Below are 16,466 nucleotides of genomic sequence, written 5' to 3'. Positions count from 1 at the left end.
TGAACCACCATGCAACTGAACCACCGTGCAACTGAACCCTCGTATAACTGAACTCTCGTGCAACTCAACCACCTCACTTACATTGGGTAAGAATCCTTACACACAAGCTAGAATCCTTATATGTTCAGACTTAGAAAGATTTAAAGGAAATGGGAACTTCGTGGGCGGGTGTAAAAGGGAGGCTTTGAATAGATTGGGGTGGAGGAGGAGCGTGCGTAGCTGTGTTGGCCTCAGGCAGCTTGGTGCTGCGATGAGTTGTTAGTAGTAGTAGTAGTAGTTGTTGGAACGGTTTCCTTTTTAATGTCATGATATAATGATATTCAAGATGGTTAATAAAAAAGCTCTGTTTTGTTGTCACAAAAACATAGAAATCGGACGTCACAAACTCTTAAAGCCAGATTTATTTCTCTTTTGTATGTCTGTTAATGGGGGTTTCCCTCGCCCTGTCACTGTCTACGGGTCTAGGCGTTTACCACTGTGGTTTAGATACACGAGGGTTGAGTTACACGGGGTTTCGGTTATATGGGGATTGAATTGCGCGGTGATTCAGTTACAGTGGTTTACTTGCTTGGGGTTCGGTCACACGGGGGCTTGGTTACACGCACACCATCACGCTTTTCGGCTATCCAACTGGGCCCAAACAAAAAGGAGGTTGTCTTAAGATTAGGTAGAAAGAGGTCATAAAAAAGGATATAAAGGAAGTTAGAATTTCAGGAAGGGAGATTAAATAGCGAAGCTTTGAAGGGAGTGGTGTGGAGGAGAAGCAATTACTCATGTGTTGGCGTCAGCTGGATGGCACTGGAATAGATGTTATTAGTAGTATTTCTCATAGAAAAGTCACTGTAATTTGTCACTGCTTTTTTCTTTTCGTGACAATGCTGACAAAGCTGATCTGAAAGCTGCCACTGGATCGTCTGCTGTCTCTTTTTAACGCTGATACATAGGCCCTTTTCCATCTTTTAATCTGTGTTTGGTAAAAAAAAAAAATTTAATTTAATAGATGCTTTAGAAAGAAATTATTTATGTATACTTTTAGGCCGAAAACTTGGTCATGCCAAATTTGGCACTTGCTTTTCAAACTTGGTTGTTTGCCAAGGGCTAACTTTTTATGAAGTAAGTATGTGCATCATGACTGAGCTGAATACGTCTTCAGGTTATTAGTGGCTTGAATATGTCTTCAGGTGGTACTAAAACTGTGCCTCAAAAATAGTGTACTGCACAACCCGGACGGTGGTATCAGACGAAATTAGACTGGGACGAAATTTTTACAAAATAACATAAAAAACTGGCTAATTTCTCAGATGTAGTCAAAGCAGATTAAATGGAGCAGGACGATTATTCAGTGCGTAGGCAGCTTAAGGCTGCAATAAACAGTGAGTGTACCATATTCTACATACCTTATATTGTACAGAATACAATATTGTATAACCAGAATACATATAACAGAGACCATATAGCCAGTGCCATACTCTGAGCTGTGTTGTAGGCCCTACTCTAAAATCTTTAAATGTAGCAGCCTGCTCAGACTAAGTTTCATTGTTGTGTTTCATTTGTTTACATTAAACTTGTGGTTTTTATATATCTTTTTTTTGCACTTACAGCATTTACCTTAAACGTCAAATTGGGTCTACTGCATGATTACATGCCTGTAACCCTGGTAGGACGCCAGGGTTACATGCAACCCGTGAGTGAAGCTGTCAGCCCAGTTGGGCTTGTGGGTTGTACGACTGGTGGCAGAAACTGTAGGTAGTGGATAGCTTTTCTGTGCCATCAGAAAAAGTGCGAAGCCAACTTTTTTGGTCTAAACGCCGCACTTGGGAATATTTACGTTTCTAAAAATTATTTCAGAACCTTTACCTCAAGTGCAAGCACAGAAGCATAATTTATTTTGCTTGGAGGAGGGAGGGCACAGGTTCTAAAAAACTCAAAGCATAGGCAAATCTTACCGATAATACACAAATATTAGGCTAAATCCTACGGTTTTTTGGTGGGAAAATAATGTTATTATATTTACCGATATGAAGTCACATTATGTCACATTTTTTTCTTTTCTTTTTTACTTAAACTCTTGAAACTACTGTTCCCATAAAGTGCTTCTTAAAAACTTAATGTTTTACGCCCCAGTAAAATACTAGAAGTAACCGAGCACTTTCATGCGTCTTGGTACTGGTTTATTAATATGTTATTCTAAGATGATATATATATATATATATATATATATATATATATATATATATATATATATATATATATATATATATATATATATATATATATATATACCAGGGAGGAAAATCTTAGCTGATAAGATAGGTTATAGAAATTATTTAGAGCTGAGATATTTTTAGGAGGCAAACATCCAGGAGGGACCGGAGGTTTACTACAGGAGGCGTCTCAGGCACTGAAGCTTCTTGCGAGCGTGAAAAAGCGGTCATAGATTATTCAATGTTGGAAATGCTACTTTGAAAGGTTGTAATTTTTTCATTGAAGAAAAATAGTTTTTATCATAAACGTTAGCGTTTTTTTTTTTGTATGTTCTTCTTCTTCTTCTATTTAACAGCAATGTTTAATATTAAGGTAGCAAAAAAGCGAAATGGCGAATGACTTTTTACACGTTCCACGTAGTTGACGGCAGCGTTGTCTAGTACGTATTGCAATAGCCTATTGAATTTAATCCTATTTGTGTCCTTTGTGTGAAAGAACACAATAGCACATTTGTCAGATTTTGGCTTATAAAAATGAATTCCACTAGAAGATTTATTTCTGTCAAAAGACAATTAAAAATTTCATTGTAGCTTAAAAATCGTTGCAACTTGTTGTGCTTTCTTTTGTGCTACCAATCAGAAAAGGAAGAGAATAATCAAAAGGAAGCAAGTCCTGATTATTAATAAGCACATTATAAGCACAACTTACAGAGATATATAAGCACAACTTACTGAATATAACCATTTGTGGTTCTTTGCATGACTAAAAAAACGATTAGAAATAACAAAAAGTTATTGCAACTGAAAGTAAGGAGCACCACTAAAACTTATAACAAATAGAAATTATTCATAAATGAGGGGGTCGCTTTATCCTCAATACCTCGCTCTTTACGCTAAAGTTCGACTTTTGTTCCAATTATTTAAGAATGAGTCCTGAATGAAAAGACCCATTTAATTAGAATAATAAGCTCTTTCAAAGTTTTAAAAGAAAACTAGCGTAAAGAGTGAGGCATTGAGGAGAAGGCGACCCTTCTCATATACGTAATAATTCCTCTTCGTCTTAAGTTTTAATGTTACTCCTTACTTTCAGTTGAAAAACTTCAGATCATTTTTTTAAATAAAGCTAGAAATCCGGCTCCTCTCCATAGAAAATTCTCCCCTGAAAAATCCTCCATCAGAAAAATCCCCCCTGAAAATGTCTGTATGCTTTCCAATAATTAATACTACATGTAAACAATGGGCAAAGTTCATAGCTTGCAGCCCTTCCCCTCAGAACTGTGAGGGGTCAAGTAATCCTCAAAGACATAGTTATTAGATTTTTGACTATCCTAAACAAAATGGGCATCTCAAAATTTTTATCGGACGACCTTGGGAAAAAATGAGCGTAGGAGGGGGGTTAGCTGCCCTCCAATATTTTCGGAAACTTAAAAAGGGAACTAGAACTTTTGATTTCCGATCAAATGAACCTTCTTCCGATCACTTCCCTATCCCGATCTTCTATAATCACTGATTCGATACGATCACTTCTGGGGAAAAAAGAATGAATAAATAAACACGCATCCGTGATCTTTCTTCTGGCAAAAAAAAAAGCAAATTTCCCCATTTTTGTACATAGGAGCTTGAAACTTCTACAGTAGGGTTTTCTGGAATGCTGAATCTAATGGTGTGATTTTCATTAAGATCATTTGATGTTTTGGGGTGTCTCCTCCTTTTTCAAAAATTGGGCAAATTTTCTCAGACTCGTAACTTTTGATAGGTAACATTATATTTATTGAATTTTACGTATTTTGAATAAGCATTAAAATTTGATTCTTTTGATGTATCTATTGTTGCAAGACCCTTCGTCGTAGAGTTTCGGTTACTATTGAGCCGCGTCGCTCCTTACTTACAGTTCGTTACCACGAACTGTTTGACAGCCCAATTATATTTATGCCAAAAAAGTCTTTTAAAGCACTTGCATTAGCAGATTTAGAAGACTTGTGAATGATCAAAATGAATTCCACAAGACCAAATTAAATTTGTAGAAATAAAATTCGAGGGATTATTCGTTTCCCACCACCTGGCATGCATGCTTGGAGTGCCACGCGTGTTGAACAGTTCTGCCACGCTTGTCACACGCCACCTGGTGCTTGTGATTTCTAAAAGTCAGCAACCCCTCGATAAAATTAAGATTTTTGTCTAAATTAGGGTCTAGTGAAGTTAGTGCGTTACCAAGCACAGTAATAAACAAATAATCACAATAGATCGCAATAAGCACTTTGGGACAGAAAAATAAGAATATCTTAATACCTGAATTCCTTTTAGGACGCCAACAATAAATTAAATTGCAATACACTCTAAGGAACGTGGCCCAAATTAGTTACCGTGAAGCCCGAGGTATATTCGTGATTTTAAATTTAGCGTTCAAATATAAGCTGAAAGATGTTGAATCACGGGATAAGAGCTTAAAATCACATAAGACAAGTCTTGAAGTTTTAAAACCAACCTTGATTAAATATGGTGGAGAAAATGAAGATAAATTTTTGAATTTCCTACCTTTTCTACCTTAGTATTAAGTTTTTGACTACAAAATCTTTTGTAGTTTCATGTTAGAACAGTCTGTCTTTAAAAATTTTAGGATTTATTTATTGCTCCATACAGAATACCTCCTACTTGAAATTGAACCTACCACCTTAGGCTTGGCCAGGGTTCTAATTCTTCGGGGAGGGGATTAGTTATTGAAAAAAAATCGGTAGACAAGACAGTGGATAAAAATCGCACTGCTTTATTCTTTCAGAAATTCTTGTTTTTTACATGTATTTACAAATTTTCTAGATCCGGGGCCAGCTGCACGGCCTTACACCGCCTCTGCTAAATCCATGCCTACTAAGTTGTGATGATGATTACGATGATACACATTCAATGTTGCGATTATAGATAGGTAATTTTAGTTACCTTTGATAAACTCAAAATAAAATTCTAACAGACTTTGAAATGAATGAAAAGCCTGAAGGTATTTTACTCATGTACTTGTACAGACGGCACAGCCAGGAAGAGGGTTTTGAGGGTCCAGACCCCTCTGAGACGTCAAAATCGCATAAATAATTAGTTTTTTGTTGTATAATGGAACTACAATTATTTTACGGGGTTTAAGCCCACTCCCGTCAAGAAATGAATTGGGCCCTTCCATAGATAAACTCCCGGCTAGGCCATTAAAATGATTGAGGTGGTAAAGGTTGAGACCCCCCCTCAAAAAGTGTTCAAATTTCCAGATAAAATTTGTCCAGTACGTCCTTTAGGGTTTAAAAGAATGTTTATCGTTAAGCAATAAATATCGTTTAGCGTTATACATCCATTAAATCCTGTCATGTCAGCGGTCTGTGCTATAGAGTAAATACCCACATATTGCTGCAGAAAGCAAAAACCTTGTATCTCAATTTTTCTATGAAAATCACTTTAATGGATTTCGGTCAAACAGTTCGTGGTAACGAACTGTAAGTAAGAAGCGACCCGGCTCAATAGTAACCGAAACTCTAAAAAACGGAATTTCATTAATTCTATAACTAATAGATACATCAAAAGAATCAGATTTTTATGCTGATTTCAAATATGTAAGTTTCATCAAGTTTAGTCTTATATGTTACGTGCCTGAGAAAATTTGCCTTATTTTCGAAAAAAGTGGGAACACCCCCTAAATGTCATAGAACCTTAATGAAAATTATACCATCAGATTCAGCGTATCAGAGAAACAATCTCTAGAGGTTTCAAGCTCCTATCTTTAAAAACGTGGAATTTTGTATTTTTTGCAAGAAGAAAGATCACGGATGCGTGTTTTTTTTTCCAAGGGGTGATCGTGTCTACCCAGTGGTCCTAAAATATCGTGGGAGGGCTCATTCGAACGGAAATTAAAAGTTATAGTGACCTTTTTAAGTGACCAAAAAGTGGAGGACAGCTAGGCCCCCTCCCACGCTCATTTTATCCCCAAAGTCACCCGATCAAAATTTTGAGACGGCCATTTTGTTCAGCATGGTCGGAAAATATAGAAACTATGTCTTTGAGGATGACTTAATTCCCCACAGTCCCCGGGGGAAGGGCTGCAAGTTTTGAACTTTGCCCAATGTTTACATATAGTATTGGTTATTGGGAAGTATACAGACGTTTTCAGGAGGGTTTTTTTTCTGGTATCGGGGAGGGGTCGGGGGTTTCGTGGGAGGACCTTTCTATAGAGGAAGTTTTCATGGGGGAACGAACATTGGTATGAAAGGGGCGCCGGATTTCCCAGCATTATTTAAAAAACCGATCAGAAATTAAATAAATAAAAAAAAACAAGTTTTCAACTGAAAAAATTTCAACATCAAGACTTAAAACGAGCAGAAATTATTACGTATATGAGGGGGTTCGCCCCCTATTCAATACCTCGCTCTTTACGCTAGTTTTTTTAGTACTTTTTAAGAGCTATTTATTCTAATTAACGGCCTTTGTGATTAAGGGGTTATTCTTAGAGAATTGTAAAAAATTCGAACTTAAGCGTAAAGAGCGAGGTATTGACTAGGGGGGCAAACCCCCCAAATATACGTAATAAAACTATACAAATATAGAAGTTCGTTACGTAAAGTTACGTATATTTATTACTAATAAAAACGTTCGTAAATAAAATTAAACAACTTTCGAGAAAGTCTTTTAACAAAAAAAAAAAGTAAAACTAATACGGTATGCAAATTTCGTTTTAATTATTCATGTACGGTTAGCCAAAATAAAAACCTGCATTAATTCAAAAACGTTCAGAAATTAAATAAAAAACAAGTTTTTTAATTGAAAGTAAGGAGCGACATTAAAACTTAAAACGAACAGAAATTATTCCGTATATGAAATGGCCTGTCCCCTCCTCAACGCCTCGCTCTTTACAGTAAAGTTTGACTCTTTCTCACAAACTCTATTTTTTTAAACAATAAAAAAAAAACTTTAGCTTAAAGAGTGAGGCGTTGAGGAGGGGACAGCCCCTTTCATATACGAAATAATTTCTTTTCTCTTTAAGTTTTAATGTCGCTCCTTACTTTCAGTTACAAAAACTTGTTTTTTTATTTAATATTCACAAGGAACGATTGTGACGCGTATCAAATGGCTATAGTTAATAATCCCCTGAAACACCTCATCCTAATGTAGCCTTAACACACCATCAACCTTAGCTGCAATATGGTAATAATATGGCTAATCAAGTGGCTGCTTCAGTTATTTGTTACTTATTTCTTGAAAGGTTGGTGGCTGATGCGTGGAATTGGTAAAATTTTAAACTCAAATTGTTAAACTCAACTTCTTTTATCCAATTTAGTCAGCTGTTGAAGCAGTGCCATCTATTAGGTATCAACAGTATTTGTGCAGTAAAACCTTTAAATTTTGAAATTCTTAATTTGTGATTTATTCATTCAGGACAGGGGCGTAATATGCTATAGGGCAGGGGGCAACTGCCCCTCCCAGATCTCAGTTTGCCCCTCTCCTCAGAATTTTGATGGAATTCCGCTACTGATTCAGGGCCGCCCCAAAGAAATGATCCTAACGATCCTAACGGCCGCCCCAAAGATCCTAGCATATAGGATCAAACATGCCCTCTTTTCTTGAGAAAAAAAAATACCTTGTATGTTAACAATAGGCAACTTGCACAACTTACAGCCCTTGCACCAGAAGCTAGGGGTTGTGAACCCTGGAGGCATAGTTATTTAACCTTTGATCTATTTTAAATATAATGGTCAGCTTAAAATTAGCTCAATGAGAGTTAAGATGTTTTGGCATTAAAATGCCCCCTTTGAGGCATCTCCCTCTCTCCCTAGCTACAAAACAATCAGAAAACTTTATTACAGAAGTTTAAGTACCTTTTCAAGTTTTGTAATTTGTCCATTGCTTACAGATAGTATTTGTTATTGGGAAACACACGAACATTTTTCGCCTGGGACTTTTCTGAAGAGGAGGGGGGCAGAGTTTCCTGAATATTTTCCGTGAGAAGAACATTTTTGCACGGAGGTAGGGCAAGACTTACTCATAAATCCCTCTTTTTCCCTTTCCTTAGCACTTCCCAGCTAAACTAAAAAATAACAGAACCCAAATAAAATATTCCAATTTGGAAGACCATGTTTTCCGCGAGGGGGTATTTTTTTCAGGGGAGGGTTTTTCTATGAGAGAGTTGAGTTGCACGAGAGTTAAGTTATGCGAGGGTTCATTTGCATGGTGGTTCAGTTGCGCGGCGGTTCAGTTGCATGGTGGTTCAGTTGCACGGTGGTCCAGTTGCACGGTGGTTCAGTTGCACGGGGGTTAAGTTAAATGGGGTTGAGTTGAACGGGGGCTGAGTTGCACGAGGGGTCAGTTAAATGGGGTTCCGTTAGCTGAGCGGTGGTTCGGTTGCACGGTGGTTCAGTTGCTTGGGGTTCAGTTACGCGGTGGTTCAGTTGCAATGGAACCCGTAAAACGTAACAAAATACGTATAAAAAATTTGATGAATTTGTTCAAGTGCTTTACACCCCCTACCTCCCCCCACCAAAATTCTTGATACGCGCTTTTTACCAAGTATCAATTTAGGCAATAAATCTATGGATCTGTCAAGGCCGTAGTTATTAAATACAAATTTTAAACATAGGAAAAATAATACATACCACCTATACAAAAAAAAATTCAACGAAAATGTTATTAATCAGGGCTCGTTATTGAGATCCCTCCGGACTATATTGCACAGGTTTTAGGGGCAAAGTTTAGGAAATGTTTCACAGCTTTTAGGGACAAATCTGAATTTTACTAGCAACTATTACGTAGGGTTTACAAATTGTTATACAGGGGATGACTTCAAGGTGCCTAACGAGCTGCCTTTTTAAGCGTTGTGTGATCCGACGTCTAGGGCCATACGGCACCTTAAAAATAATTTTGCGAGCCTCAGTGTCGGCTGACCATCATTGAAAGCTGTCGAGAATTTATGGTTTGACTGTGAAATTAGCCAAAATTAATTTCCCTTTTGTCGAGGAGTTTGTCAGTCGAAGCAAGTAGCACCAGAGGGAACTCACAAAGAGCAGAAATTACTCAAATGATAATTCCTTTGGTTTAAAGGAAAATTCTGCTCCGCTGAAGCGAAAAAAATTCTGATGATGTCGGTTTCATTAAAACCGAACATCACCGGCACAAAACAGGGGAAATTAAAAGTTTTTTCAAAGATTTCCAAGAAAGTAGGTGTAAGTTTTTAGTTTTCTGGCATTTATAGGAATCTATTATCCAGGCTCTACAAGTGGCAAGACCATCCAATCAGATCTAAATAGTTTGGCCACACAAACTAAAGCGTCTATAATGAAAGAGATTGCGTGATCCTTTAAGAAATCGTATGGCCTTAAGTATTTATGAAGAAACCTTTGCATCTGATTAAGCCACAAGGAGATCACGTGAGAAAATGGAGCCAAATAAATTATTAGGAGCCATTTTGGTGGTGCCAAAATGGAGCCACCAAGTAAATTATGCTTGTAGTTATAAATTATTTGGGGATTTTTGCTGCGGAGCTGGGTAATTCCTTGTTAACTAGAACTTTTTCGGAGGGTGTGAAGAGGGAGGCTTTGAATAGGTTAGGATGTGGGAGGAGCTTGTGTAGCTGTGTTGGCCTTATGCAGCTTGGTCTTACAGTGAGTTGTTAGAAGTAGCAGTAGTAAGTTCAAAGGTTGTTTGAAAAGCAGCACCAATCCTTTTCTTTGAACAGATTAACAATTTTGACTTAGTAAAATGGTCTTTACAGTTAAGATTTCTTTTCAGGCGAGTATATAGTTTTCATTTGAATAATATCTTTTTTTTTCTTCTTTTTAGGTGCGATGCGTAAAAAGGATGAAGATGCTTACTTGTGAGGATTCATCAAATTTTAATGAAATTTATAAAATAAATGTTAAGATAAGTGGAACTAGAAGTGATACAAAATTATAAAGCCAGAGCGTTTTAACCTGAAAAACAACATGGCGTTAGTTATAACCTGCCTGTACCGCTAAAATTTCTTGTATCGCAATATCGCTGCCTCTACTGCTAACATGTTTTACGAAACTGTATGTGAGAAAATGGGCGCTCAAGAAAGGCGCTGTTTTCAGCAAAAAGGGGGCTGTGCAAGAGGACAAGTCAGCAAAAAAAACTTGAAGAACGGAAACAAAGCTTTAAAACAAATTTGGCAAAGAAAAGGGTCATTTTAATTAGACGTTACAAAAATATGGTTATTTTTTAAAATATTTATGGCCTTATGTATGCCTAATCATAGTGACTGTTGTTCAGCAAAAAAAAAAAAAAAAAAAAAATAACAATAAGGTGTGTCCAAAAAGGAATTAATTTACGAATCTTAGTTTGAGTATGCTCGCTCTAAGAAAAAAAATAATAGTGTTTAAGCTTGTTTTCAAATTGTGTTAAAAAGTAAAAAGTATTTTTTTCTCTCGAGAATCTATAAATATAACACGAGGGGCGCGAAAGGGACTACACCCTACATAACATAAATATCAAACTGATCTAAGTTATAAATGCATAAAGAAAAACAGCAGCGAGTTTAGGAAAACGAGTAAAAAAATCAAGTTAAGTAAAGCCCAGTCCGTTTTGCGCCCCTCATTGTCACTTGTATTCATAGATTCTCGAAAAAAGAAACTTTCCACTCTTTAGTCCATTTTGAAAAGTAGTTTAAAAAATGTACGTATTTTTTATTTTCGACTCTATAAAGTCTTGTATAATCTTGTTTATTTCATAATTTTGTTTTTCGTTCGTGTTGTCTTCTTCATACAAGAGGGAGTATATAAGGAGGGAATTTGGATGTTGTATTTTTGCACTGTCATTGGATGTGCATATACTAACAAAATTTGGAAGCAATTGAATATTCGGAATTGATCGAAAGCTGGCTCACAAATTTAGAAGACAGACAAAATTAGCAACAAAAAGCTGGTGAGTTGAGGAAAACGAGTTAAAAAGGGAGCACCTTACAGAACGTTTTTCTTTTTATATTTCGACTTCCTAGCTAAAAATATTAAACTCATTTCCTTTTGATCTTTCTTAGACTTTTAACCTTGCACGGCCAAATTATATAATTATTGATTATTGTGATACAATTATACCCTCTCTGTATTTAAATCGAAGTTGCAATGTATTTGATGTAATGTGAACAGAATAGGAGACCAGGTTGGCTGTCTCCAACCATGTTTTTGTTCAGATAATTCTTGTTATGTGGATGTAATAGATTTAATCGAAGCATTGCGATATGATGGGGTGATTTTTACAGCCTATGATATGCATGGTTATTTTGCTGTCCATATCCCCAGAATGGTAACAAAGTGCTCAGGGGGTATTTCTTTATTTATAAAGTCTGATATTGAGTTTAGAAGAAGGTCTGACCTTGAATCCTTGTTTACATCAGTAGTGTCAAATAGTAGGACAGTTTATTCTCTTGTTATTGATCTGAAAAGCCAGTTTGCATGTGACACTGTTTGTTTGTTTTATAAGCCCCCACCTTTTCCAACGCATTTGTTCTGTGATTTGCTTGATCAACTTTCTTGTGTGGGGTCTTTCTCTAAAAAACGTATTTGTGTTTTGGGAGATTTTAATTGTAATATGTTAAATATTGGATCAAGTGATGATTGTGACCATCTCTTTGATGTGCTTTCTTCTGCTGGTCTACTTCCTTCAATTTTTTTTCCTTCTCGTGTTGACCCTACTAGAAATTCTGTCACTTTAATAGACAATATTTTCATTTCTCATTCTTCGAATTTGAAGTTTACTTCTGGTCTTGTTTTCACTGATCTTTCTGATCACTTCCCTATTTATGTTTCACTTTTTGTGCCTCAAGCTGAGATTGCTGTGGATGAGCGGGGTGAGTCTTCTTTTAGAACTTCCACAGATAAAGAAATTTCTAATTTAATACAGAGTCTTCAGAGTAATGATTGGTCTAGTGTTCTTGAAGCTAATGACGTTGATTGTGCAACGAATTTATTTTTGTGTCGTATGGGAGCTCTGTTGGATACGCATTTTCCTCTTAGAAAGAGGCCAAGGAATTCCATACCTAAATGTCCATGGATGTCTAGAGGTCTGATCAATGCTACGCATATGAAGGCGTCTCTGTTCAAGGCTGCATGTAAAAGTAAGACACAGGATGATCTTTTGAAGTATAAACTTTATAAAAATGTGCTTACTTCTTCAGTACGTGAAACCAAAGAGCTCCATTTGTCGTGTCAAATTCATGAGTTTAAGAATACTTTGCGAAAGGTTAGTAATGTAGATAATAAGGAAGTTTCCCATAATAAAATAAAACAGTTCCCCCCTAGTAATTACAAAAAAGCTGATGGATCTTTTTTGGACAAAATTCTTCAGCAACCGCCGCCAATTCGTATTTTACCTCACTTCCTTCAGTTCCTAATCCCCCCTACAGCAGAGTAAGTAGTTTTCCCTTAGCAGAAAAGTCATTTTTCCTTTTTCCATGCAGTGATACCGAAATTTCTAACATTATTTCTCAGATTTCAAGTAGCCGTTCAGTTGATGGTTTTGGTTTAAGCTGTAATGTTCTTAAAAAAAATTGGTCAGTTTGTTTCTAACCCCATCTCACACATAACTAATCCCTCTCTTTCTTCTGGTTGTTTTTCCTCATTTATTTAAGGTTGCTAATGTTGTACCTTTGTTTAAAAAAGGTGGTTCATCTTTAATTTCAAACTATAGACCTATTTCTCTCCTTCCTGTAATATTTAAGGTTGCTGAAAAAGTAATGTATTGTAGACTCTCTTCATTTGTATTTATTGCTCATACGATTGCAGGTACTTCTCTCATAACTAACCATCAGTACGGTTTTTTTCGCAGTTTTTCCACCTTACTTGCACTTGCAGATGCTACAGAGTGTGTTCACGTTAAACGTGACAAGAGCTTTAGTGTTTTGGGTCTATCTCTTGACTTTTCAAAGGCATTTAATATGGTTATTCACTCTGTCCCTTTGTCTATATTATCTTAATTTGGAGTGCATGGAGTCCCACTTGAATGGTTTAGGTCTTACCTCTCAGGGAGATCTCAGTATGTTTCGGTTAATGGTACTTCTTCCTCTTCCTTGCCTTTTGTGAAAGGTATCCCACAGGGCTCTGTGCTTGGACCACTTTTGTTTTTAATTTATATTAATGATCTTGTTGATGATCTTCATCCCCTTGTGCACCCTATTCTTTTTGCCGATGACAGTAACTTTTTCATTGCTGCAGTGGACCTGCCATCTGCCATTTCCCTAGCTCAAGGTCTTCTTGATAAAGTAAAAGATTGGTGCTGGTCAAATGGTATGACTCTTAACAGCCAAAAAAGTGCCATTGTACACTTTAGAACCCCTTATCGTATGAGAGACGCAAGGGAACCAACCATCCTGGCTTATGGGAATGAAATTATACCGCAAGCTACTATAGTGAAATTTCTTGGTGTGTATCTTGACTGTTTTCTTTCTTTTAAACCCCATATTACTCATACCCGTTCCCTTGTCCTCCACCAATATTCAATGTTATACAGGGTTAACTCATTTCTTCCCCCAGATGTTATGCTTTCTCTTTATTATGCTTTTATTTTTCCTTACCTTTCTTATTGCTGTTCTGTCTGGGGTTGTACTAATAAATCTCTTCTCTGCTCACTTCAAAGAGCCCAAAATAGGGCAGTGAAGGCTACTTTTCTTCTACCTCGTTTTTACCCTTCCTCTGATCTTTATAATGATACTGGAATAGCTCCGCTGGATCGTATTGTGGGTAAAAGTTACCTCTATTTAGCACATTCTGCTTTTCTAGGTACACTTCCACCATCTCTGCAGCAGTTTTTCTTTCTGTCAGGCTCAGGTAGGTACTCTTCTTTTTTACGTAGCTCTTATCGCAGGTTCATTTTACCTAAGCGTTCATCGACAGCAGGTCAGAGGTCTCCTGTTTATCAATCTATTTTACTGAGGAATCCCATCCCTCCTGATGTCCCTCTATCTCTTTCTGCAAAGGCACTTTCTCACTGGGTATTTCCAGTATAGTATTTTCCCCCTTTTTCTTCTTTTTTTTGCATTCCATCCACATTTATATGTCTTTTTTTTCATTGAATATATTTCTCTGATTTTTTTTTTTTTTTTTTAAATCTCTTATTCTTTTATGTGCTTTATAATATTTTCTTATTTGTTTTGTTGGCCCTTTACAAGCTTAGCTTCTTGGGCGTGTATAAATTTTAATTTTTTAATTTTTTTTTTTTTGTTTTTTTTTAGTATTAATAAATTGATTGATTGATTGAAAAAGAAAAAAAATTGATTGATTGAAAGGGACGTTAGGAACTAAAATGGCAAGTGATTGAAGTAGGAGAAGGCAAAACGAATGGGCATACCCGAGAGTAATGCCTTTTTTCTTCTTTTTCAAAATAATAAAGATATGCCAATCTGATTTTTCCCAGAATTTTCTTATCGGCTGAAAATATTAGCAAAAATTATGATTGGCTCAGATTAACGCTAGCTAATTCCCAATATTAGTAAAAGCTTATTATAAATGGGTTAAGTTACACCAAAAGCATCCAACCTATTTGACTTTGAATTGAAAATAAAGTAAGTGTATTGTAATCATATTTAATGTATGTGACCTAGGCTGATTATTTAGACTCTTGATGTTTCTCTTGTATCTGAAGTTTGGATTCTTGTTCTTCAAATAATTTCATACTTTAAATGAATAAAAAAAAACCTATTTGCTAGATTATGAATGTTTGTATAAACTAGGGTGCAATGCACGAAATTCTTGGGAGGGTCTAAAGAGGGAAGATCTGATTAGATTAGAATGGAGGAGGAGCTTGCATAGCTGTTTTAGCAAAAGGTCGCTTGATTATGAATGTTTGTATAAACTAGGGTGCAATGATAAAATTCTTGGGAGGGTATATAAACGGAGGCTCTGATTAGAATGGAGGAGGAGCTTGCGTAACTGTGTTGGCTAAAGGTGGCTTGGTACTGCAGTGAGTTGTTAGTACTAGTAGTGTATAAACTAGATCTAATCTTGCTTCTAATACCCTCCAAGTTTCTTAGTGTGGTAAAATATGAAGCTTAATTTTGTGCAGCATTCGGCAGGAATCATTACCGCCAAGACAGTGTTTATTTGGAGTATGGCAAAACATTTCCAACCAAAGTAGATCGAAAAATGATCATTTCTACTTAGTGCTTGAGGAGTGGAGGATTATAAGGAGCTGGTCTAAAAACACAGAAAGTTTTACATGGAAAATATAATCTATTCATAAGCGTGGTTGCAACGTGGTATATACTCAGAAGTAGTTTAAACCAAAAATATCTATCAAGGACTAATAGTTTTCAATATAAACAGAATAGCAAATTCAATAAAATGTAAACTAAGGATATACAACAATTAAAATCCCATTGAAGGTAAACTCAAATAGTATAGAAGACTTATCAAAGCGGAAACTCGTGCTAGTGTAAAAAAAAAAAAAACACCAGTCCCATCAGCCCTTTGGTGTTTCTCGGCATTTTTCCTAGCTTAGTAATTGTAGATAATTTCTTAAATCACATTGGTCTACCATAATATAAGGAAAAAAAAAAAATCAAAAATGAGGTTTTTGTGTATTTGTTTTTTGTGCTTTATTTTCCATAAATTGAGATTAGACACTTATTGTTGTATTTATTTAATATAAATATAATAATCAGAAAATACAAGCAGAAAACTGACACAACTTTGTGCTACTGTGTTGGCCTTAGCGGCTTTATGCTGCAATGGGTTTTTCTTATTCTAACATGTATTTCTCTATTGTTGAGACTCCTCGTTATCATCTTCCAAACCACGAAAAAAAGTCATATGATACGCGTTTTCCAACCTACTCTTGTTTAAGCATTTTGGGATACCCTAAATAATGAAAGAGGCTCCTATCAAATAATGCAAAAAGTCGCATTTTTCTGGAGTAAAAGAATTAGGAAACATATAAAACAAGAGTAGAACAAATCTAGACACATATTTCAACTTCGGCGAAAACCGTTGTTTTGTATGCTTCGCATAAATTGTGAAGTAACATTTTTGTGGAATTCAATCTTAAAATATAAGAGAAATAGATTTAAAGAATCAACCATGGGCAAAGAAACAACATCTACTTGCAATCTATATATCTTTTTCTATAACATTCAATTGTTACTTTACAAGTTTATCATACGACATGAATTCTTTTATCAAAGACACGCCAACACTTATAAACAATCCTTTTTAGGATTTCAAGTGACCTTATTGAATAACTACTGCATTAAAAAAAAAATAATTAAAAATTAAATTTGATACGCGACATAAA

General features: G+C 35.9%; 1 protein-coding gene across 3 annotated transcripts in view; it reads left to right on the top strand.

The window, feature by feature from the left end:
- The window catches only part of LOC148947560 (uncharacterized), a 35,063-nt gene extending 23,855 nt beyond the window's left edge, over nt 1–11,208 (top strand). The window contains exons 4-5 of one of the 3 annotated variants that reach the window (XM_089095305.1): nt 5,019–5,124; nt 10,008–11,208. In XM_089095305.1, the coding sequence (XP_088951431.1) occupies nt 5,019–5,080 (62 nt within the window). In that variant the 3' untranslated portion in view covers nt 5,081–5,124; nt 10,008–11,208. Of the gene's footprint in view, nt 1–2,348; nt 2,470–5,018; nt 5,125–10,007 lie in introns of all 3 variants that reach the window. The other 2 variants (XM_089095304.1, XM_089095306.1) reach the window with 2 other exon arrangements.
- Nucleotides 11,209–16,466: the final 5,258 nt, after the last annotated feature.

Source organism: Artemia sp. Qi Xiang Cuo, chromosome 10, assembly GCF_049724085.1.
Source record: "Artemia sp. Qi Xiang Cuo chromosome 10, ASM4972408v1, whole genome shotgun sequence".
Lineage (NCBI taxonomy): Eukaryota > Metazoa > Arthropoda > Branchiopoda > Anostraca > Artemiidae > Artemia > Artemia sp. Qi Xiang Cuo.
This window is presented reverse-complemented; position numbering and strand designations above follow the sequence as displayed.